The 26,339-nt window shown below is 43.5% G+C and overlaps 1 protein-coding gene across 1 annotated transcript in view; it reads right to left on the bottom strand.

The window, feature by feature from the left end:
* The window catches only part of ccdc174 (coiled-coil domain containing 174), a 35,941-nt gene extending 15,471 nt beyond the window's left edge, over nt 1-20,470 (bottom strand). The window contains exons 1-4 of the mRNA XM_072582685.1: nt 20,338-20,470; nt 7,555-7,659; nt 6,637-6,737; nt 669-727 (exon numbers count right to left, since the gene is read on the bottom strand). Of these exons, the coding sequence (XP_072438786.1) occupies nt 669-727; nt 6,637-6,737; nt 7,555-7,659; nt 20,338-20,379 (307 nt within the window). The 5' untranslated portion in view covers nt 20,380-20,470. The remainder of the gene's footprint in view (nt 1-668; nt 728-6,636; nt 6,738-7,554; nt 7,660-20,337) is intronic.
* Between the last annotated feature and the right edge of the window lie 5,869 nt (nt 20,471-26,339).

Below are 26,339 nucleotides of genomic sequence, written 5' to 3'. Positions count from 1 at the left end.
TTCAAAGATGTGCAGGTTAGGCGGATTGGCCATGCTAAATTGCCCCGTAGTGTCCAGACGGATTAGCCTTAGGAAATCTGGGATTACAGGGTTAGGGTGGGATCCTCTTTGGAGGGTTGGTGCAGATTTGATGGGCCAAATGGCTCATTGGAACAAAGTTTTTCCCTTAAGAAAGGCAGGATGAGACACCCTTGCTTACTACTGCTGGTCTGGAATGTCACTCGGAGACAGCTGGAACAGGTCATCAAAGTGAAGCCCATAGAGCTGGCAGAGGGAGAACTACATAATATGAAAACAAGAAAACCAGTGGAAGAAAAGAACATGCCTAACTCAGATGCACAATAAAGTCATGCCCTGTTTCAAACATCTCCACCTGGTGAGAAAGGCTAGCACAGTGAGAACAGAAGTAGACAGCCAGACTACCAACGGTCTGACATTAAATACCATTAAATCACATAATAAAAGAGATTAAGCACGGACGGCTTGTCTTTAATTAAAATGTTTCCTGTGAATTTGTACTCATTTAAATGAGGGATGACACTGGTGATTCCTGTCAAAATCAAAAGTGTCCCAGATGAGATTTAAACCTTAGATTGAGACATCCCAGAAATAGGTACCTTTGTTTATCCAGAGTGGAAACGGAACAAAACTTGGAAACCACAAATTACCTGGTAAGTCTCCTTTTGTCATCTGTTCATAAAGTTTTGCTTTTTCCTCTAGCCTCTGCCTAAAGAGAGAGAAATTAATTTCGCCTATAATAGCTAACACATGGCATTTTCTTGCGCAGTAGAAACACTGCTATCAAACCCCATCACCAACCCCCCCCCCCCACCCCACCCCACCCCGCACCCAGTCCTATCAAACCCTGCTCTTTTGAAAGGAAATCCCTTACTTGAAGCGCATTAATTAGATTAGATTACTTACAGTGTGGAAACAGGCCCTTCGGCCCAACAAGTCCACACCGCCCCGCCGAAGCGCAACCCACCCATACCCCTACAATCTACCCCTTACCTAACACTACGGGCAATTTAGTATGGCCAATTCACCTGACCTGCACATCTTTGGACTGTGGGAGGAAACCGGAGCACCCGGAGGAAACCCACGCAGACACGGGGAGAATGTGCAAACTCCACACAGTCAGTCGCCTGAGGCGGGAATTGAACCCGGGTCTCTGGCGCTGCGAGGCAGCAGTGCTAACCACTGTGCCACCGTGCCACCCTCAGTCACTTCAGCACAAAATCCAGACTGACAGACCTTGTGCAGTCATGAAACAATGCTACTCTGATGGAGGCGCTATTTTTAAAATGAGATCTTAGACCAAGAGTCCAGGGGAATATAGAAGATTCCTTGGCACTATTTCAGTGACTGCAGAAGGAGCTCTCTAGCATCATACAACCAATATCATCAAAAACATAGATCATATGGTCAGCATCATATAACTGTGGGATCTCACGGTGTGAAAATTGATTGCTATATTCCTTACGTTAGAACAGTTATTACAATTCATAAGAAATACTTAAGGGGCCAATAGTACTTTGGAATGTCAAGATTGTGAAAATATGTGATATGAGTGCAAGTCTTTCCTACAATTGGTTCATTATAATTGAGATACTCAAGTGAACAGCAGCACTGTTGTAGAGTGGAGGACATCACTGAGGTTTAAAGAGTGAGAGAAACACACAGTAGTCTTAGCAATAGTAAACTGCTGATGGTGAAAGCTTAAAAAGCACTGAAGGGTAAAGAAAGATAAGGATTTTCAATTTTAAAAGGGCTTGCAAAAGTAGAAAATGAAAAGACTGAGATTGCTGCAAACGTAGAAATGAAAAGACGGAAATGGTGTGAGGAAACTTTTGACAAGATGAGAAGAATGATCAGAGGAGCTCAAGAAAGAACAGTGAGCCACTTACATTTATACAACACTCCTACCGTGCACAATGACATTTCAGAGTGCTTTATAATAAAGGAGAGAAAAAGGTTGCACAGAGGGGTAAAGGAGCTGTAAGTGCCCATGATACTATTGTCTGCAAAGCCCATCTGGTTCACTAATGTCCCTTATGGGAAGAAACTGCCATCCTTACGCTCTTAACTGCCCTTAACTGCTCTCTGAGCAATTAGGAATGGGCAATAAATGCTGACCAAGTTAAAGATGCCCACACCTCATAAATTAATTTTTAAAACATTAAAGTAATGATAGGGATTGGCTATAAGGTCATATGGTAACAAGCAGTACCTATATAACAGAGTAGTTTTCAAATATTGGATTTTGTAGAGATATATCTGCAACACATAGGAAGGGAGAAGGTTGAGATTCTGAAGGGAGATTACACAGAGTTAGGCAGGAATTTAAAAGGAAAGTCCTCGAGAGTGGTAATATCTGGATTACTCCCAGTGCTACGAGCTAGTGAGGGCAGGAATAGGAGGGTAGAGAAGATGAATGCATGGCTGAGGAGCTGGTGTATGGAAGAAGGATTCACATTTTTGGATCATTGGAATCTCTTTTGGGGTAGAAGTGACCTGTACAAGAAGGACAGATTGCACCTGAATTGGAAGGGGACTAATATACTGACAGGGAAATTTGCTAGAACTGCTCTGGAGGATTTAAACTAGTAAGGTGGGGGGGGGGGGGGGTGGGGGGGGGGGGGGTGGGACCCAGGGAGATAGTGAGGAAAGAGATCAATCTGAGACTGGTACAGTTGAGAACAGAAGTGATCAAACAGTCAGGGCAGGCAGGGACAAGGTAGGACTGATAAATTAAACTGCATTTATTTCAATGCAAGGGGCCTAACAGGGAAGGCAGATGAACTCAGGGCATGGTTAGGATCATGGGACTGGGATATCATAGCAATTACAGAGACATGGCTCAGGGGAGGGCAGGACTGGCAGCTTAATGTTGCAGGATACAAATGCTACAGGAAGGATAGAATGGGAGGCAAGAGAGGAGGGGGAGTGGCATTTTTGATAAGGGATAGCATTACAGCTGTGCTGAGGGAGGATATTCCTGGAAACACATCCAGGGAAGTTATGTGGGTGGAACTGAGAAATAAGAAAGGGATGATCACCTTATTGGGATTGTATTATAAACCCCCTAATAGTCAGAGGGAAATTGAGAAACAAACTTGCAAGGAGATCTCAGCTATCTGTAAGAATAATAGGGTAGTTATGGTAGGGGATTTTAACTTTCCAAACATCGACTGGGACTGCCATAGTGTTACAAGGTTTAGATGGAGAGGAATTTGTTAAGTGTGCACAAGACAATTTTCTGATTCAGTATGTGGATGTACCTACTAGAGAAGGTGCAAAACTTGACCTACTCTTGGGAAATAAGGCAGGGCAGGTGACTGAGGTGGGGGAGCACTTTGGGGCCAGCGACCATAATTCCGTTAGATTTAAAATAGTGATGGAAAAGGATAGACCAGATCTAAAAGATGAAGTTCTAAATTGAAGAAAGGCCAATTTTGACGGTATTAGGCAAGAACTTTCGAAAACTGACTGGGGGCTGATGTTCGCAGGTAAAGGGACGGCTGGAAAATGGGAAGCCTTCAGAAATGAGATAACAAGAATCCAGCGAAAGTATATTCCTGTCAGGGTGAAAGGGAAGGCTGGTAGGTATAGGGAATGCTGGTGACTAAAGAAATTGAGGGTTTGATTAAGAAAAAGGAGGAAGCATATGAAGGATTCTGGGTAATCCAAGATGGACGATGGAAAAGACTTCTAGCTGTAAGAGCTGCTCCTTTTTTTGAGGTATTTTAGATGTTGTAGGTGATTTCCTCGAATTCCAGAAGCAGCAATTGCATTGCTTTGCAACTTTGGAAAAAGGTATAGACAGGATAGATTGAGTGAATCCTTAGAAGAGTATAAAGGCAGTAGGAGTATACTTAAGAGGGAAATCAGGAGGGCAAAAAGGGGACATGAGATAGCTTTGGCAAATAGAGTTAAGGAGAATCCGAAGAGTTTTTACAAATACACTAAGGACAAAAGGGTAACTAGGGAGAGAATAGGGACCCTCAATGCTCAGCAAAGCGGCCTTTGTGTGGAGTCACAGAAAATGGGGAAGATACTAAATGAATATTTTGCATCAGTATTTACTGGGGAAAAGGATATGGAAGATATAGACTGTAAGGAAATAGATGGTGACATCTTGCAAGATGTCCATATTACAGAGGAGGAAGTGCTGGATGTCTCGAAACAGGTAAAGGTGGATACATCCCCAGGACCTGATCAGGTGTACCCGAGAACTCTGTGGGAAGCTAGGGAAGTGATTGCTGGGCCTCTTGCTGAGGTATTTCTATCATTGATAGTCACAGGTGAGGTGCCGGAAGACTGGAGGTTGGCAAACGTAGTGCCACTTTTAAGAAGGGTGGTAAGGACAAGGCAGGGAACTATAGACCAGTGAGCCTGACGTCAGTGGTGGGCAAGTTGTTGGAGGGAATCCTGAGGGACAGGATGTACATGTATTTGGAAAGGCAATGACTGATTAGGAATAGTCAACATAGCTTTGTGCTTGGTAAATCATGTCTCACAAACTTGACTGAATTTTTTGAAGAAGTAACAAAGAGGATTGATGAAGGCAGAGCAGCAGATGTGATCTATATGGACTTCAGTAAGGCATTCGACAAGGTTCCCCACGGGAGACTGATTAGCAAGGTTAGATCTCATGGAATACAGGGAGAACTAGCCATTTGGATACAGAACTGGTTCAAAGGTAAAAGACAGAGGGTAGTGGTGGAGGGTTGTTTTTCAGACTGAGACCAGTGGAGTTACACAAGGATCGGTGTTGGGTCCTCTACTTTTTGTCATTTACTTAAATGATTTGGATGCGAGCATAAAAGATACAGTTAGTAAGTTTGCAGATGACACCAAAATTGGAGGTGTAGTGGACAGCAAAGAGGGTTACCTCCAATTACAGCAGGATCTTGACCAGACGGGCCAATGGGCTGAGAAGTGGCAGATGGAGTTTAATTCAGATAAATGCTGCATTTTGGGAAAGCAAATCTTAGCAGGACTTATACACTTAATGGTAAGGTCCTAGGGAGTGTTGCTGAACAAAGAGACCTTGGAGTGCAAGTTCATAGCTCCTTGAAAGTGGAGTCGCAGGTAGATAGGATAGTGAAGGCGGTGTTTGGTATGCTTTCCTTTATTGATCAGAGTATTGAGTACAGGAGTTGGGAGGTCATGATGCGGCTGTACAGGACATTGTCCAATGCCTGTTCCGACATTCAACGAGATTATAGCTAATCTGTGGCCTAACTTCATATTCCTCTGCCTTTGACCCATATCCCTTAATACCTTTGCTTTGACAAATATTTATCCATCTCAGATTTAAAATTAATAACTGATCCAGCACCCACTGCTGTTTCTAGAAGAGAGTTCCATACATCTACCATCCTTTTTGTGTGTCGAAGTGCTTCCTCACATCTCTTCTGAATGGTCTAGCCCTAACTCTTAGACTTTGCTGGCTAGTTCCAGAATCCCCAACCAGTGGAAATAGTTTATGTTGACCTACCCAGTCTTTTCCTGCTAATATCTTGAAAACTTTGATCAGATCACCCCTTAACCTTCTAAATTCTAGAGAAAACAGGACAAATACGCATAGTCTCTCCTCATAATTTAGCTCAGATATCATGTAAACATATGTTGTACTCACTGAAAGGCCAATATATCCTTCCTAAGATGTGGTGCCCAGATCTGCTTGCAGTACTCCAAATGGGGACTAACCAGGGTTTTGCATAACTGCACCATCCCTGCATTCCAGTCCTCTTAGATATACTGGTCAGTATTCCATTAGCTTTCTTGATTATTTTCTGCACTTGTTGTGGCATTTAAAGATCTGTACACCTGAATGTCCAAGTTTCTCTGAACATCTACTGTATTTAACTCCACACCATCTAGAAAGTTCCCTGATCTCTCCTTTTTCGGTTCCAAATGGATAACCTCACACTTGCTTCCATTGAATTCTATCTGCCACAATTCTGCTCATTTACACAGTCTATCAAATTCCCTTTACAATTTTATGCTATCAAACACACTGTTTACAACGTCACCTAGCTTAGTGTCATAAAAAAAATTGGATATATGACTTTATATGCAATTATCCAATAATCCAATCATGAATAAATAATGCGAGTAATTGAGGCCTTAACATAGATCCTTGTGGATCACCACTGGTCACATCTTGCCAATTTAATAACCTACTCATTATCCCTACTTTCTGTCACCAGTCACTCAACCAATTTCCCAGCATATCAGTAATTTGTGCTCAATTCCGTGGGCTTCTACTTTACTTAAGTCTCTGATGTGGGGCTTTATCAAATGCCTTCTGGAAATCCATATAAACAATATCCATAGACATTTTCCAGTCCACTACTTTAGTCACCTCTTCAAAAACTTCAATAAGATTTGACGGCAAGACCTACCAGACATGGATCTATACCGGCTCTCCTTGATTAGTTGAAAATTTGTGAGGTATTCAGTTACCACATCCTTCATTATAGACTTCTGTAGTTTCCCCAGCACAGCCAACAATGTTTATCCAAAGATATTAGGTTGTCAATTGAAAGCTCACTAAGCAGTTAATAACAATGTACCATTCTAGGATATTGACTCACATTGAATATATATTTCAGATCAAACTCTTACTTTGATTTATCGAGAGTCTGCTGTTCCTCAATGCTTTCTTCTATGTCCTTCTCAGCCCGATTTAAAACCCCTGCATTTTGCTTGGTCCAGATAGTTGGCTTCTGTTAAAATTTACAGATCATCAGTTTAAGATTTCCCTGCATCTCCACGAATACTGCAGGTGTTGTCAAGTAATGTCCAATAAGGCAACCTCAGTTTCAAAAAAAACAGTACAAAGCAGTGATTTTTTTTTTAAGAAATGCTTGGTTGGTCACCAAGGTGTGGCATGTGAGGGAGACTGAACGTGTCACAGTTCGCCACTATCAAACACACCACCAATAATGTGTCTCAGCCCCAACCTCAAATGATTTAGGTATGGACAATGTTTATCTAGAAATAACTTACAAGCTGAAATTGAAAGATGAATATTCTCACACATACAGCGAAGGGGCAAGACGAACACACACTTGGGAGAAAGAAAGACTCCCCTCATCTGTTTGGTGAGAGTGAAGGCACAATCAGAGAAAAACAACTAAAACAAAACCTAGCTCACTAAGAACTTCAATGTGCACCAGTCTGCCATTTCTCAAGAGCAATTAAAGTCATCGTGAAGCCCACCAATCAAGAACAATATTTTGCAGCGTCATCACAAGGCTGCTTTAGAACACTGACATAAGTACTCAAAGAGAAAGGAAAATTAAACTTAAGTTAATGGACATTGATGTGACAATATTGCATCCTGTGAGATGCTTTCACCTCACCGACTATGTCTCTCCAAATTGAACTGAAAAGACAAAATGACTGTCAGATGCTTTCTCTCACTCACTGAGCACAACATTCATATAGACATTAATAATAACATGGTTGTCACTTGGCAAATTCCATGACCTCTACGGGCCCGATGAGAAACAGTAGTAATGACAGTTACAACACTCTTACCTTGTTCACTGGTTTTACTTTAAATGGAGCCCCTGCTTCTTTCAAAAGTTTATCCTGTTTGAATTCCTCCTGTTTCCGGTAAAGTTCTGCCTTCAGATCCACCAGCTGAAACACAGAATTTTTCCTTTTCAATAACAATACAGGGTTGTTGGAACAATTTGTAAATTAAAAATCCCAAAAATTGCATATCACGTGGATACAGAAATATTGTGTCCTGCCATGAAAGACAGCAGACCTAATATGCTGATGGAGAAAGTGAGGACTGCAGATGCTGGAGACCAGAGTTGAAAAATGTGGTGCTGGAAAAACACAGCAGGCCAGGCAACATCCGAGGAGCAGGAATCCTGCCTGAAGAAGGGCTTGTGCCCGAAATGTCGATTCTCCTGCTCCTCGGATGTTGCCTGGCCTAATATGCTGATGGCATACAATATAAACGGACAACAAAGGAATCACCTTTAAAGATGAAATGGAACACTGGTTTATTAAACACAAACATTGTAGTTGCTATGAGAAAATAATTTACTTTCGATCCAGAGCTCTATGTGATAGTAATAAATACACTAACTTTCCCTCCATTGTTCGAAGAATTGCAAAACATTGTCAGGTCAAAATTAAGAATTGGCAGTGTTATGGACCAGGCTACATCCCCCTCAAAACATTTCAAGATGATAGACCAGACCCTACCTAACTTTGCAAGTTGTTTTAAGCAGGTGTACAGTGGATATTCCAAATCAGCTGGACAAACCACTTCGTTTTAAATAAAACAGAATTTATTTACAAGATTACTGAATGAAACACTCACAACAGAAAACAGAAAACCGAATAACTTAATCTCTCCGAAAACCCAACCAATCACCCCAACTTAATGATACTGTTCCAAATACTTGCGACAATCCTCAAACACCTTTTGGCACAAAAATGTAAAATCAAACACAAGTTCTTACAGATGGGAGTCAGAGAGAGAGAGTACCAGCCTGGACCTGCTTCTGGGTCCAGCAGCTTTTTCCACATTACTGCTAAACACCAAACCAAATCCAGAGTAAAACTGAGCTGAGAGAACCGGCCACTCCCCTTTCAATATACAAGTGTTTTTTTTTAAACTTGAAAGCCTTCTGCCTGACCATGTATTGGCCCCAAAATCCTTCAACCCCAGACTTTTCGGAGTCTGTGACGTTTACAACCTCCCTGAAAAAAAAGCCAAAGACAGCAATAACCTTGTTAAAAAGAGGAGCTTTGTCACATCAGACATTGTGCCCCTTAAACAGTTCCTTTGGTCAATGTTAGATAGGGGTGGCACCTGGAGCTCTGAATGAAAGCTCTCAAGAAGGTGTCACATGGATCAATAATGGTCAAACTGGATGGTTTTACAGGCTCCAGAATTGAATAACCTGCTGTTGTTCATATGGAAATATTCCTGCCTCTGAGAATGCTGTGACTTTAGATCCTACACCAGGAACGCAGTATATATTCCAGGCTAATGCTTAGGTGTAATACTCAGGGACAGTTACAATGCCCCAGAGATACTTTTGTTTAGACAACAGGCTACATGTTGGCCTGTTCAGGTAATGCAAAAGAGCCAATGACACTCTTCATTAAAGAGCTGGGAATCTGCCTCCTGACCTGGCCAACAATCCTCCCTCAAACATTTACAGCCTTGCTGTTTGGGGCGGGGGGGGGGGGGGGCGGCTTCCTCTGTATGAATAGGATGCTTTCAAGCCAACAGCAACAAAGACTATATTTCAAAGACAATTCTCTGGTTTTGAAGAGTTTCATTAATTCCTGAGAACTTTGCTTGTATTAACAAAGTTTTGCTCAGGGCTGACTTAAGTGCAATAAATATTTTCTAAATACAAATTATTTATTTGTTTGCACTATTTGTCTCTCACATCTGACAAGATTGAAACTAATAGGGTAATAATTTCCTCTTTGAAATCCAGTGGCTCAGTGGTTAGCGCTGCTGCCTCACAGCACCAGGGACCCGGGTTCAATTCCAGTCTCAGGCAACTGACTGTGTGGAGTTTGCACATTCTCCCCGTGTCTGTGTGGGTTTCCTCTGGGTGCTCCGGTTTCCTTCCATGGTCCAAAGACGTGCAGAATTGGCTTTGCTAATATTGCCTGCAGTGTTCATGGATGTGTAGGTTCAGTGCATTAGTCAGGGTTAAATATAGCGTCGGGGGAATGGGTCTGGGTGGGTTACTCTTCGGAGGGTTGGTGTGGACTTGTTGGGCTGAAGGGCCTGTTTCCACACTGTAGGCATTCTATGATTCCATGATAAATGAAACTGCTAAATGTGACTGCTAACCTGCCCCTGTGCACTGTCTTCGAAATGGTCTTTACTGAGTTTTCATCGTGCTCCTGTTTAAAAGGGCTAGCAGCTTACTCTTATCTGTCTACCACTGTTGTTTGTGGGTGTTTGCATTATACAGTACAAATTGGCTACTGTATTTCCGACAACCAGTCACAACATTCATTAACCGTAAAGTACTTTGAGATCATGAAAGGTGCTATATAAATGTAAATTAGGAAGCAGCTACAAAACAAAAGGCATTCACATGAATCAAGAGTCCGAGGTAGTTGTGGGGGAGCATTTTTGTGACTGGAACCACAAAACGATGCATTTGAGGGGGAAAAAAAAAGATGGCCTGCAGAAAAAAATGTTTTGGAATGTGGGAAGGCAAATTTTATTAAAATAAGACAGGATCTAGCCAATGTAGTCTGGGAGCAAGTGCTTGTGGGTATATCTGAAGCCTCCTCTAGCTTATCTCTCCATGCTTCAGGCTCACTGCCTTTATTCCTGATGAAGGGCTTTTGCCCGAAACGTCGATTTTGCTGCTCGTTGGATGCTGCCTGAACTGCTGTGCTCTTCCAGCACCACTAATCCAGTATTTGGTTTTCAGCATCTACAGTCATTGTTTTTACCTAGGTTTGGTGAGAGTCCAGCCTGACATCTTCCCTTTAGGATGAAATGTAGGAGCAACAAGCCCAGAAAACCCTGGATGTCTAGGAATATTCAGGACCCGATAACAAGGAAAAAAAAGAGAAGCTTTTAACACTTGCAAAGGCAGCAAATCAACAAAGGCCCCAGCAGAGAATAGAAAGTGCAGAGAAGAATTTAAGAAAGCAATTAGGGGAGCAAAGAGGGGACACGAAAGAAACACTAGCAGGTCTAGATTAGGAAGAATCCCAAGATATTCTGTAAGCATATTAAGGGAAACAAGATAACCAGAGAAAGAGCCGGGATCAATGGGGCAATCTGTGTGAGGAGCCACAGGACAGTGGCAGCGTATTGAACGAGTATGTCACACCTGACTTCAGTCTGGAGACGGAGATGTAGGTACAGAATTCTCAAAGTGGAACTGAGAGGTTTCTGAGGCCCTGTTTTTATTTTTGAGACAACTCAACCCTTCAAAGCCACAGCTAACTAGCCTGACAGAATTTTTTCCGTTATCTGGTTGAAGAATAGACAAGGGCAATTCAGTAAATGTCACATGATTATTTTCAAAGGGCCTTTGATAAAGTACCTCATGATAGACTCATGACAAAGATGAGGGTGAAATTAGGTAACGTGTAGCTAAATAGATAACAGCCTGCCTAAAAATAAAATGTCAAATTTTCTGTCTTGACATGTTTCATAACACCGTTGAACATATGAAAATCAGGAGACAGTGGGTGGGGAGATAATGTCACTGGACAAGCATTTTAAAGGCAAAATCTAATGTTCTGGAGATGTAGGTTCAAATTCTACCACAGTTGCTGCTGGAATTTAAGTTCAGCCAATAAACCTAGAATATTAAACAAATCTTAGTGATGGAGACCGTGACCGTGGGGGTGACATGGTGGCTCAGTGGTTAACAATGCTGCCTCACAGCGCCAGGGAACCGGGTTTGATTCCAGCCTTGGTGACTGTGTGTGTGGAGTTTGCATATTCTCCCAGCGTCTGCGTGGGTTTCCTCCCACAATCCAAAGATGTGCAGATGAGGAGGACTGACCATGCTGAATTGCCCATAGTGTTCAGGGATGTGCCGGTTAGGTGCATTAGTCAGGGGAAATGTAGAGTAATAGGATAAGGGAATGGGTCTGGGTGGGACACTCTTCGGAGTGTGGACTTGTGGGACCAAATGGCCCGTTTCCGCACCGCTGGTATTCTGTGTCAGTGTCAATGTGACAAGTTTCACTGATTGTGCAGAAACCCATCTAGTTCAATAATGGCCATTTAGAGAAGAAAATCTGCCATCCTTACCACCTTTATATGATAGCAGACCCACAGCAATGTGGCTGACTCTGAACTGCCCTCCCAAATGGTTTAGCAAGCCATTCAGTAAGGGTAATTGAGGATAGACAATGAATGCAGAGTTTGCCAGTAAGCCCCTATCCTATGAGAAAATAAAGGAAACGTTCCAGAATCTCTCTCATCAGTGACAGTAAGCTGATTGAACTAAGCTCTCCAGTTACGTTCAATCTTGCTTTTACTCATTTTGCTTTACTGCTCAATGGTGGTTTGAGGAAACCTCGCAACTTGAACCCTGAAATTTAAACCAACAAGTTGGTCAGTTCTCTGTTCTGGACTGTTATTCTATTTAATTCAGATCGTCACAATTGTGCTCTCACTGACTAGTGTAACACTGAAGGCCTGGAAGATGTTTTCCAAATGTGACAATTGGAGAATGATGGAAAGTAGTGTGTGATACAATTGAAAATGACAGCTGCCCACTGCTGCAGGAGTTCTCAATATAATGACGTCAAAAATCAAACCACAAATGCATTTTATCCATCTTAGAAAAACTGCTTTTTTTAAGATTAGATTAGATTAGATTATTTTTAGATTAGATTACTTACAGTGTGGAAACAGGCCCTTCGGCCCAACAAGTCCACACCGCCCCGCTGAAGCGCAACCTACCCATACCCCTACATCTACATCTACCCCTTACCTAACACTATGGGCAATTTAGCATGGCAAATTCACCTGACCTGCACATCTTTGGACTGTGGGAGGAAACCGGAGCACCCGGAGGAAACCCACGCAGACACGGGGAGAACGTGCAAACTCCACACAGTCAGTCGCCTGAGGCGGGAATTGAATCCGGGTCTCTGGCGCTGTGAGGCAGCAGTGCTAACCACTGTGCCACCGTGCCGTCTAGTTTTTTTCAAACTAGACAGCTATCAGTAATTAAGGGTTGTAGTGCCCCAGTTAATAATCTTGCTCAGAGAAATCAATGTTAGTTGGTGTAAGAAAGGCCAATACAAAGGTGTTCTCTTTACAAAGAATAACATGTGCATTTTACTAGTTGCAACCACCTTTCACGTTTCCCTCAGAGAAATATTATGTGATGGCAGGTAAAACCACTCTGTTAGCACTTTGTTGTAGTGCACAAGTCGAAACTTGTGTGCACACGTTGACACAATGACCAGCTATAACCTATTCAACTGTCAGAGGCATCACAGCTAAGCCTAAACTTGCACAGTCACACACACAGACTTTCCAGTTCACTGGATAACAATCAGGAAAGCCGAAGGCTGAATTTGCAACAGGAGTAGCTCAGTCATAGTGTTTCTTCCCATGAGTAAAAAGATTTTGGTTCAACCACCACATCACGGCTGGAGCACATAATCCAGAAATCAGAGAGCTGATGTGCAAATCTTCCTGCTCCCCCACACAGGCCTCAACACATCCATTCACTTAAACAGGGAAAGGCTATGGCACACACCCACTAAATACTCAAAGAATATCCCAGAAAATATCGACTGAACTGCAAACGAATGTTGACTGGCGTGGTAAGTCCTAATTCTGAACAATTTATATTTTTATACTGCTTTTAACATAAAAATCTCAAAACAGACGTTCAAAATCATGAGAGAATAGATGAAAAGCTGTTCCCTTTGATGAAAGTGTTAAGAATCAGAAGGCACCGATTTAAGGGATTGGTAAAAGAGCTAAAGGTGACATGCTGGGGAAAACAAAATGACACTAAGTGGTGTGCATCGTCAGAGACAAAACAGAAGTCGCTGGAAAAGCTCAGCAGCTCTAGCAGCATCTGCGAAGAGAAATCAGAGTTAACGCCTCGGATCCGGTGACCCTTCCTCTGATTTCTCTCCACAGATGCTGTCAGACCTGCTGAACCTTTCCAGCAATTTCTGTTTCATTTCTGATTTATAGCATCCACAGTTCTTTTGGTTTTTGCATTGTCGGAGAGTCCAATGAAGGCGGCTGGATTACAGGTTTCAAACATAATGGGAGAAAGGAAAGGATTCATAAGACTATGAGGAATGGCATTAGCTAAGTGGCACTCTTGAACAGTAACGACAGGCTCATTGGCCTCCTTCTGTTCTGTACCCATTCTACCAATCCAGACACTTCATTCCACAAAAAGTGCTAAAATTAGGTCAAAGAAACTGGTTTTAACGATTATCTTAAAAGAGGAAGAAGAGGGAGAGACAGAGAAGTGTAGGGAGGAAATTCCAGAGCCTTGTGTCTGTGCAAGTCCAGACATGGCCACCAATATTGGAGCAATCGAAATCAGGTACACACAAGGAGGCAAGAATTAGAACAGCACAGATATTAGGTGGGCTCTCAGCTCGAGGAGGTTACAGAACTAGGTATAAAGCAAAGTCCTGGAGAGAGAGCAAGTCTGGAAATTTTAAAATCAAGGCACTGTCAATCTGAAGTCAACTTAAGTGAGCAAGTACAGGGTCATGGTTGAACAAAACATTGGCACAACTCATGACACAGGAACTTCAAGTTTACGAACAGCAGAACCTTGGAAGTTAGTTAGAAGCACATTGGAATAGTCCAATCTAGATGTAATAAAGGGATGAACAAGAATTGCAGTGATTGATAAACCAAGGCAGGAACAGAGGCAGGCAGTATTATGGACATTCAAACAGGTGACCTAACTGTAGCAGCAGACAGAAGGTCAGACATTAATTCTGGAGTCAAACTTGACACCAAGATCACAAACAGTCTATTTCAGACTTGGACAGTTATAAGGGAGAGGAATGGAGTCAGCAGCAAGAGACGAAAAATAATCATTTTAGTCTTCCCAAGATTTAAATGGAGGAATGTTCTGCTCATTTGATATTGAATGTGAGACAATAACCTTACACAATAAACGGATTATGAAAAGGTTGAGCTTTGTATCATTAGCAAATATGTGCAACTTGACATCACATCTTCAGATGTTGTTGCCTGGAGACAGAATATAATGAGAAATAGTGAAGGACCAAGGCTCGACCTTTAGGGTACAACTGAGCAGGAGTTGATAGAGAAGCCCATTGCAGGTGATTCCCTGGCTATGATTAAATACATAAGAATGGAAGCAATTGAGAGTACTCCCACCCACTGGATAAGAAGAGAAAACCACTGGAACAAGATAGTGGGGTCAATCTTATCAAAGGTTGCAGACAGGTGGAAAGGAGAAAGCATGTGTATTACTTCCAAATAATTTCTCCAACACTGAAAAACGTATTTTTACACAAACTATGGACTATTATTCCTTCAGATTTTAATTACCAAAACTACATTTTTTTGTCTCTCATCACTTCCCTTTAATTTTATCCTGGTTTCCTTCTCCACTGTATTTACTTACTATATATAGATTTAATACTGTAACTTACATAACCTGATTCATGCTTTATATCTCTAAGAATTCTTCAATCTGCTTGAAGAAACGAGTAGTTGCTTGCCCTGCTCATGCAGGTCATGGAACCATCTCTGAAGGGCATTGCATCAACTCCTATTGTAAGGTTCCACTTGCCACTCAAGAGCCGACAATAAAACTGTAGGCGATAATACAATCTAAGGAAGGTGTTGCTCAAGTTCCACCAGAACATTACCTGCTCCACCAGGAGCCCGAACATTTTAGACCACTGCTACACCACTTGGGAATGATGCCTACTGCTCCATCCCCCGCCCTCATTTCCACAATGCCGTGCTTCTTCTCCCTGCTTGAGTCAAAAGCTCAAGCAGGAGACCCCCCCCCCACCTCGTGGATACAGGTCCAGTGCTGGTCGGAGGAGGCAGAGGATCAACTCTGGTGCTGTCTGGAATCAGCTGATTGGGCCATGTTCAAACAGTCCACAGGTACCTTGGATGAGTAGGCCACCACGATCACAGACTTTATCAGCAAGTGTGTGGAGGGCTGCATATGGAGGAAGTCAATCTGGGTGTTCCCCAACAGGAAACCCTGGATGAATCAGGACATACAAAACCTGCTAAAAACCAGGCCTGAGGCCTTCAGATCAGGAGACCCACTCAAATATAAGGAATCCCAGTATGATGTTCGCAGAACCATTAAGACAGCCAAGGACCAATACCGATCCAAACTCGAGACCCAGACAGACACCCGGCGACTATGGCAAGGACTGAATGACATCACAGGTTCTAAAAACAGACAGTGCAAGATAGCAGACAAAGACACATCCCTCCCAGATCGTCTCAACACCTTCTATGCTCGCTTTGAGCAGAATTTTGGCGGAGAAGTAATACCTATACTGACAAGTACTGACGAACCTATCCCAACAGTCACTGCATCAGAGGTCAGATCAGTTTTCCTTCACGTGCAGCCAAGGAAAGGGACCAGACGGAGTATGAGCCGTGCACTCAGAGCACACGCAGATCAACTGGCAGAGGTCTTCTCGGACATCTTCAACCTCTCTCTGCAGCAGGCCACTGTCCCTGCCTGTTTTAAAAGGGCCAACCTCATCCCTGTGTCTAAGAAGGCTCATGCAGCATGTCTCAATGACTACCGCCCAGTGGCCCTAACCTCAGTGGTCATAAAGTGCTTTGAAAGGCTGGTCATGGCATTAATCAACTCCAGACTCCCCACTACTCTTGACCAACTCCAATTTGCCTATCAGACCAACCGATCCACATCAGAATCCATATCACTTGCCCTTCACTCCTCCCTAGAACATCATGACACTAAGAACAGCTACGTAAGAATCCTGCTCATTGACTATAGTTCAGCCTTCAACACTATTATCCCCTTAAGACTGATTACTAAACTTAGTGATCTCAGACCTAAACCCATTCTCTGCAACTGGATCATCAGTTTCCTGACCCACAGGTATGGAAGTTACTCTGGCAGTTATGTCATTAACTTAGTGCTGTAATGAGTGTCCGGGATCATATTACAGAGCTCCAGTAACAGATAATGGTAGCACACTGTGATAGGTAAAGCGTAATTTAGGAAATCAGTGTGGCAGACAATGATTAGTTTAGAAAGACAAAGCTAGCCAGTATGATTGGTTATGCTAATGTTATCCAATAAACACGGGAACAACTGTATAAACTGCAGTGAGATAAAGGACTTGTGAGCACTTAGGAAGCCATTGGCTGATTGTCACAGCTTTTCTTTGCATATTAAAGTTTAACTTCGTGAGGCATTTTCTGCGTCTCCTTGTAATCTTTAAAGAATATTGAATGATTCTTCCACAGGCCACAATCAGGGAAGATTGGAGTCAATATTTCATCCTCACTAACAACACTGGACCACCCCCCACCCCACCCCACCCCAAGGGTGCGTATCAGTCCCTGACTGTACTCACTGTATACCCATGACTGCATTGCCAATTTCCAGACTAATGCCATTTACAAGGTCGCTGACAACACCACCATAGGGCTGCATCAAGCTGTGCGTGGATCCCCGGTACGCAAACACCAAGTGTCACTACGTACTGAGGTTCTACCTGCCCCCGGTGTTGCGAAGGATGGGCCTGGCCTCGCTGCCGCGGAACGCTCCGAGTAGTTGGACCGTTCCGTATCACCTGTCCTTCGTGGAGAAATTTATGAGGAAAAACACCTTTGACCACAAGTCCATCAGGAAGTGGTCAGCACGTAGCGTCCTTGAGACCCTTCGGGAAAAGGAGAGGGCGGATCCTGTCGAGCGGTTCCCTGAGCAGACTGTCAAAGCCATTTGGCAGAATGCCTCATCGCCAGAACTTTCCAACAAGCACCAAGACGTGGCTTGGCTGGTGGTGAGAAGGGCTCTGCCTGTGAGATCCTTTATGCACGCCCGGACTCTCTGCCGCACCGCACGCTGCCCTCGAAGTGGCTGCGGGGGGGACGAGACTGTCACACACCTCCTTCTGGAATGTGCCTATGCAGAGGAAGTCTGGAGAGGAATGCAGTGGTGCTTGTCGAGGTTCGTCCCGAGCAGCGCCGTGACGCGGGACTCCGTGCTCTACGGCCTGTTCCCTGGGACTCACACCGAGACGAACATTAACTGCGCCTGGAGGATCATCAACTCGGTGAAGGATGCTCTCTGGGTGGTCCGAAACCTGTTGATCTTCCAGCTGAAGGAGTTGACCCCGACCGAGTGTTGCAGACTGGCACATTCCAAGGTCCAAGACTACGTGTTGAGGGACGCGCTGAAGCTTGGGGCAGCTGCCGCCAAGGCGCGGTGGGGAAAGACCACCGTGTAAGATCGGCCTGCCTAAAGAAGAACAGGGGGGCCCATGCGGACGTTTTTTTGGGCTCTGCTGATGCCTCAGCCAAATATATGTATATGTACAAGATTGAAAAATGCACAGGACTGTAAATGCGAATGACAAGGATAAATGCGAATCTGTGTTTGTAAATATGGACATATGTATGGCATGATCCAATGTACAGACCATCAAATCATTTATGAATAAAGTATATTTTTGAAATTAAAAAAAAAGACAACACCACCATAGTTGGTCAAATCTCAGATGGCAACGAAACAGACTACAGACAGGAGGTGGAAGACCTGGAAAAATGGTGCACAGAGAACAACCTAGCTCTCAATACCGGCAAAACCAAGGAACTCATTACTGACTTTCGGCGGGATGTTACTCATGCTTCCCTACACATTAACAGCGCAGAGGTGGAATGAGTAGAGTGTCAAGCACCTGAGAGTGGTCATCCACAACAAGCTTTCCTGGACTCTTCATATGGACGCTCCAGTTACAAAGACCCAAAAACGTCTCTTCCTCCTCAGGCAGCTGAGAAAATTTGGCATGACAGCGAATACCCTTGCCAACTTTTATAGGTGCACCATGGAGAGTATTCTGTCTGGATTTATCACTACCTGGTATGGCAACTGTACCATTCAAGATTGGAGACTGTTACAGAGAGTAACCCGGGCAATCACAAAGGCCAACCTCCCATCTATAGAATCCATCTACTATCCAGGAAAGACCACCAGCATTCTCAAAGATCCATCCCACCCTGGCAATACTTTTCTACAACATCTACATTGGGAAGAAGGTACAGAAGCCTGAACACACACACCAGCCAGTTTTGAAACAGTTTCTACCTTGATGTTGTTAGAATACTGAATGGACTCACAAACTCTTAGCATTCGCCTGTACATACGTTGTTGTTTTGCTGCTGTTTACCTATTATTTACTTATCTATGCTATTTAACTATGTGATCTGCCTGTTTTGCATGCAAGACAAAACTTTTCACTGTGTCTCAGTACATGTGACAATAAATTCAATTCAATTCATAGTTTGTTTGATGCTGACCACAAAATCCAGGCCATTCGGACAGATTAAAAAATTGGCTACTGATGTAACTCTTAAGGCGGTTTTGACAGAGGAGAGGGAGAGGTTGTTCAGTGGCGGCATCACAGAGTTTAGGACGCAAGGGATGAAGGCATGACCCCCAGTATTGGGGGAGAGGCAGTGAAGAAAAGATAAGGATGTAGAAAGGCCAGAATTAGAGGTAGATGGATTTCTCAGACAGTAAAAGCAGATTGTAGAGGCAGGAAAGGACAAGAATTTAAGGATGAGAATTTAAAAATGGAAGTTTTGCCAGACCGAGAGCTAATGTAAATCTGTGAGCACAAAGGACAGGGAAAGACAATGGTACAATTAAGGGTTCAAGCAATAACATAAAACAAAGACCTGTGGATGCTGGAAACCTGAAACAAAAAGAAGTGGCTGGAGAAACTCAGCGGGTCTGGTACTAAAGAAAGGCCAGTGGACCCGAACCGTTGACGTTGTTTCACTCCCACATACTATCAGTCCTGCTGAGTTTCTCCAGCCATATCTGCTTTTGTTACAAACATTCGTGTTGTGGGCGACCTCCAGTTTATGAAGTATTTTGGATCGTGCAGGGATTAGGAAATACTTGAGATGTGTTTGTTTTTAATTCCGCGCGAGCCACGGAAAGCTGCGAGTTAGATCCGAAGCACTTCGACAGACAGCGATCCCCCCGACTGCCCAGTGCCCCCCGCTCCCCGACTGCCCAGTGCTCCCTGACCCCCCCCCCCCCCGCTCCCCGACTGCCCAGTGCTCCCTGACCCCCCCCCCCCGCTCCCCGACTGCCCAGTGCCCCCTGACCCCCCCCGCTCCCCGACTGCCCAGTGCTCCCTGACCCCCCCCCGACTGCCCAGTGCCCCCTGACCCCCCCCGCTCCCTGACCCACCCCCCCCGCTCCCTGACCCACCCCCCCCGCTCCCTGACCCCCCCCGCTCCCCGACTGCCCAGTGCTCCCTGACCCACCCCCCGCTCCCTGACCCCCCCCCCCCGCTCCCTGACCCCCCCCCCCCGCTCCCTGACCCCCCCCCCCGCTCCCTGAACCCCCCCGCTCCCCGACTGCCCAGTGTTCCCTGACCCACCCCCGCTCCCTGACCCACCCCCGCTCCCTGACCCACCCCCCCCGCTCCCTGACCGCCCAGTGCCCCCTGCTCCCTCCCCTCCCAGTGAATGGAGGTGGACAGCTGGCCCAGCAGCCCGGTAGGCCGGGGACTAACACGGGGCCTGCCTCTCCACACTCACAACACAGGAAGTCTTTATCTCCAACCTTCGACACTCACCGACGCTGCCGTCACATCGAACGTTTTCTTTTTCTTATCCATGACGATAAAGGTCAATTTAATTCCGACAGCACTGAACAAACATCAAACGCTGCAAGTCCTGCCGCCATCTTCGTGAGGTCAAGGCGACATCCGGCGGCCATATTAGTAAGGTCTGTGGAGGTCTTGGGCTCCCGGGCAGGGGCTGGGTTGTCCGGTCCGCCATCTTGATGAGGTCACGGCATGCTCCCCCTGCCAGCAAACCCAACCTCCATGTCAACCATTCCAATTGCTCAGTTTGTGATAGATTAGATTAGATTATTTACAGTGCGGAATCTAATCTAATCTAAATCATTCATAACTACTTTGAGATGCTCTGCTGGAATGACTTTTTTTTCCCTCCTCAGGGTGGCAGATTGCCAGCTCCTAATCTTCTTTGCAAAAGATTGGCACACTGTGAATAGTTGTTGCAAATCTATTAAATGGCTATTAAGAGATACATCCTCCTGTTGCTCGTGGCAGAATAACTGGTCAGGAGGTTAGCGAATGTTCGTTTGGATAAAAATAATGCGCAAAGAAATAGTGCTTATTTAATGAGCTGCTGCAGCAATGATCTCCTGCGCCATAAGATGTCTGGGAAATCAAGCTATTGGTGCAAGGACTCTCTGTAAATTAAACAATAGGGCCAATGTATGTCAAACTGTATGATTCCTGATGAAGGACTTTTGCCCGAAACATCAATTTTCTTGCTCCTCTGACCTGTCTGACCTGCTGCGCTTTTCCAGCACCACTTTAATCTAAACTCTGGTTTCCAGCATCTGCAGTCCTCACTTTTGTCTGTATGTCAAGGCCTATTTGTTAAGGAAACAGCTTCACTCTTGTAGTGCTCTACCAAAAGCTCCAGGTGCAAAGAACAGCTCTTTAAATCATACAAAGCCCACTGGGCCCAACTGCAGCTTAAAAGAGCAACTTAGAGTCATGGAGATAAACAGCATAGAAACAGACCCTGCGGTCCAACTCGTCCATACCGACCAGATATGCTACATTAGTCTTGTCCCATTTGTCAGCATTTGGCCCATATCCCTCTAAACCCTTCTTATTCATATACCCATCCAGATGCCTTTTAAGTGTTGTAATTGTACAAGCCTCCACCACTTCCTCTGGTAGCTCATTTCATACATGCACCACCCTCTGCATGAAAAAGTCATCTCTTAGGTCCCTTTTAAATCTTTCCCCTCTCACCTTAAACCTACGCCCTCTAGTTTTGGACTCCCCACCCCAGGGAAAAGAACTCTCTATTTACCCCTCATGATTTTATAAACCTCTATAAGATCACCCCTCAGCCTCAGACAGTCCAGGGACTATTCAGCCTCTCCCTATAGCTAAATACTCCAGTCTTGGCAACACCTTTGTAGATTTTTGCAAGGTTTGTAGCTCAGGTTGAGGTTTAGAGTGTAGGTTTGCTCGCTGAGCTGTAGGTTTGATATCCAGATGTTTCATTACCTGGCTAGGTAACATCATCAGTGGCGACCTCCAAGTGAAGTGAAGCTGTTATCTCCTGCTACACCCTAAACCTTTGTAAATCTTTCCTGAACCCTTTCAGGTTTCACAACATCCTTCCTATAGCAGGCAGACCAGAATTGCACACAGTAGTTCAAAAGTGGCCTAACAAATGGCCTGTACAAGCACAAGATGACATCCCAAATCCTATGCATTGATCAATAAAGGCAAGCGTACCAAATGCCTTCTTCACTATCCTATCTACTTGTTACTCCACTTCCAATAAACTATGAAATGCACTTCAAGTTCTCTGTGTTCAGAAACACTCCCCAAGACCTTACCATTAAGGTATATAAATCCTGCCCAGCGCAAATCAATTGAATTAAATAGCAACAACCTCACACACATATGGGTAAGATAAATATAAATACATTGATCAATAGATTAGATTCCCTAGTGTGGAAATAGGCCCTTCGGCCCAACCAGTCCATACCGACCCTCCGAAGAGCAATCCATCCAGACCCATCCCCCTACATATACCCCTGACAAATTCACCTAACACTACGGACAATTTAGCATGGCCAATTCACCTAACATACACATCTTTGGACTGTGGGAGGAAATTGGAGCACTCGGAGGAAACACACGCAGACACGGGGAGAATGTACAAACTCCACACAGACAGTCGCCTGAGATGGGAGTTGAACCCGGGTCCCTGGCGGTGTGAAGCAGCAGTGTTAACCACTGAGCCACCGTGAGATCAACAATCACATTGTAATTGCAGATCTGCTAATCTTTCGAACATTCCAAAAATGGTATCATGCATTTTTAAACTGTTTGTGAACTTCCTCTAAGGCAGTCAAGCTTTTAAAATAACTTACACCATTATTCAGAATCAAAATGGTAGCATTTTTGTTTAATTAAACTTTTGCACTTGGGATGAAAGGTGTTTAAAAATGGAATTCTTTCAAAATGGCATCAGAATTGAACACTTCTAAGTCAGATATAGTATATGCCAAATTAAAAATAATCTCTACCACGCACCTACCACATGCTTTCCAGTACATAGCCACATGACTTCAGTGACTTTTCAATTACCTATAATCCTCCAGCAATATTTAAGTCTAGCAGAACACAAGAAAGCTCAAATTCTTGCTCCTCAAGTACATAACTGTGGGGTGAGGATCCAGAATAATAGAATCCCTAAAGTGCAGAAAGAGGCCATTCAGCCTATTGAGTCTGCACCCACCATCCACAGAGTATCCCATTCAGATCCAGCTCCCCCACCCCCACCCCCGCCAATCCTATCCCCATACCCGCATTTACCATGGCTAATCCACCTGGCCTGCGCATCCCTGGACACTATGAGACAATTTAGTACAGCCAATCCATCTAACCGGCACATCTTTGGACATCTAAATATCTGCAGATCTAAATATATTTTAATAACTCTAATCACTTTGTTTCTATTGATTGTGATGGTAGTTTTCCCAAGCATCTTTTACTTTAGAGTAGTTATATTTTTCTTGCTATCAGTTGCTGGTCTCTAACACATCATAAATGAAACAAGTTGGGATTGTGAGCAAGAAAGAAAACGTTCATCAATCACCTCAAGACAAGTTCCAATACAGACTGCCAAGATGAAGGAATACTATTCTAATCAGTGAGCTACCCATTCCAAGTATCATTCTTGTCAGTAGTCATTTAAGGACCACTCAATTAATCATCTTACTTTTTCAATGATGAGGTTAGTTTGATACTTGAAGGAAAGTGATTTACTTTTAGTCAAGTGATTAGGCCTAGCTCCTGTTTCTCTATCATCTCATCTCAGCCACCTCCAGTGATTTACCATCTTGAATGTGTGGAATTCAAAATACTTATCCTCATTTATAAATTGCTTCTTCTAGCATGCATCTCCAGCTTTCTCTAAGCTTAATTACATCTATTTTTTCACTGTTTCCTCTTTTCCGTTATTTTACTTTTTCCTTTACATGTCTGCACAGCCATTTCTTTCAAAATTTACTTTTGAATCTACTTTTAAACAGCTTCATAACTTACATAAAATTATTTTCCATACATTTATTCACAGGAATCTAAAACAACATTTATGACCCCTCCCAAAGCCCTGGAAAAGGCATGGTAATTGCCTTCTTGATCTGCTACAGTTCTTTTGGAGAGGTTGTTGCTAAGGGAGATCCAGGATTTTGACCCAATGACACTGAAGGACCGATAAAGTATTTCCAATTCAGGATGACGTGTATCAAGGAGAGAAATGTCCATGTATCGTTGTTCCTATTGATCTTCTGGGTGGCAGAGGTGAAAGGTTTGGGAGGTGCTATCAGAGGAAGTTGCTGTGTGCATAATGTAGTTGGTTAACAGTTCTGGTAAAATGAGTAACTAATGAAGGGAGTTTAAATTGAAAGTGCTTGACGAGATGCAAATCAAGGTTGCTTTTGGATGTTGAGCCAAGAACATTGTTGGAGCCACACTCAACCAGGCAAATAGAGAGTATTCCATCACTCTTGTGTCTGTGGATTGCAGTTAGGCATTAGGGAATCAGGAAGTGAGTTACTCACCTCATAATTCCTTGTACCTATTATAAATAAGGGCAAGTCTGGTTCAGTTTCTGGACCAGGGTAACTATCAGGATGTTGATTGTGGCTCATTCAATAATGGCAATACCATTGACCATCAAGGACATCAAATGTCAAGAGATGATGATTGAATTTTCTCCTTCCAGTTATGTGATTTCAATGTTACTTGCCAATCCATGGAGGTTGTTGAAGTCTCGCTGCAATTGGACACAGAACACTTCAGTATGAGAGTCACGAACAGTACGGGAGATTGTACAATTGTACAAACATCCCGGTTTGTAAATTTCATACAGCTGAATGTGGTTGAGTCCAGGATACTACTTGGAGGAAGTCCAAAGGCTGACATGACTAACCTTGAACAATCACAGCTTTGTGCAAGGTCTGACTCCAAATCAGTGGAGAGTTTTGTCCGATTCCCATTGACTTCAGTTTTGACCTAAACAGAACTCAAAATTGATAGTCAGTGAGCTGATTCCTATCACTGCACCCTTTATTAATGATTTTAAATTTTCACGCTCTCATTCTCAGTAGGAACATTTTACAAGTAGGAACATTTTCTCCTTATTCACAATGAAGTATTCAGAATCACGAGACCTTTGGACAAGCAGATCCCCCCATCTCTCTGAAACAGTCCAAACTTTTCCACTCAACTTCATAAATGAAATTCCTCATCCCTAAAACCACCCTTAAACCTTTACCACACACTCTATTACTTCCACAATCTTCCTAAAGTGAGGTGCACAGGAATAGATGCAATTTTCTAGCTAGTGCTTTCTACAAGTGCAACACAACCTCTTTAACCTTGTGCTCTATGCCCCTATTTATGCTCGACTGGTTTTTCTCAAATCTGTCCTGCCCTTTAATGGCTTACACACATTACCATCCAAGTCAAATTACTTCTGCAACCCCTAAAGAGTTATACTTTGTATTGTCTGCCCACATTCATCACACCAAAATGTCTCACTCTTCCATACTGAACTTTATCTGCTACCTATCCATCCATCCATTCCACTTCTTCACATTTCTGAAATTCTAAACTATCTTCACATTTTACAATTTTTCCAAATGGTATCTCATCTGCAAATGCTGAAGTTCTGCCCTTGCGTACCAAGATCTAAAAGCAATAAATATTGGTCAGGAAAAGCAAGTTTCAACACTGACCCCTGGGGAACTCCACCTTCCCCAGTCTCCAAAAAAATTCATAAACTAAAATAAAAGAACGAACTGCAGATGCTGAAGATCTGAAACAAAAACAGACATTGCTGGAGAAACTCAGATCTGGCAGAATTCGAGAAGAGAAAACATTGGAGTCATGACCTTCAGAAGAACCAAAAAGCACTTCAGTAAGGCACAAGTCAGGAGTGCATTGGAATATTCCCCACTTGCTTGGATGGGTACAGTTGCAACAGCATTCAAAAGTCTTGACCGTCTTGTCAAAGCAATGTTTGATCAGTCACCTATCCACTACCTATAAAATTAATTTCCTCCAGTGACCTACTGTGTCTGCAGCACATAGCATCTACAGGATGCACTTAAGTAATTCACCAAGGTTTCTTCAACACTTCCCAATCCTGCGACTTTTATCAATTAGAAGGACAAGGGCAAAAAAATAAAACACCCACCTACAAAGCTCCCCTCCAACTCTTGCACATCCAAGATTTGGACATAAATAGTTGTTCCTTCATTCTTGCAGAGTTAAAACCCTGGTACTCCCTAATTAACAGTACAGTAAAAATGCTTTCATCTATTTCAAGGCAGTGGCTTTCTATCTTCAAGGTCAACTAATGATGGGGTATTAGTTCACAGACATTATTGGTGATGACCATTGAGAATGAGTAAAAATTGTTGGTTCAAAGACTGTTCTCACTTTGAGTATGTGTATCGAGTATATTGTTTGAAGAAGCTCTGTAGCAGCATTCCGATCAGAGT

Source organism: Chiloscyllium punctatum, chromosome 12, assembly GCF_047496795.1.
Source record: "Chiloscyllium punctatum isolate Juve2018m chromosome 12, sChiPun1.3, whole genome shotgun sequence".
NCBI classification, from domain to species: domain Eukaryota; kingdom Metazoa; phylum Chordata; class Chondrichthyes; order Orectolobiformes; family Hemiscylliidae; genus Chiloscyllium; species Chiloscyllium punctatum.
Note: the sequence above shows the minus strand (reverse complement) of the source record. Positions and strands in the feature narration are given on the sequence as shown.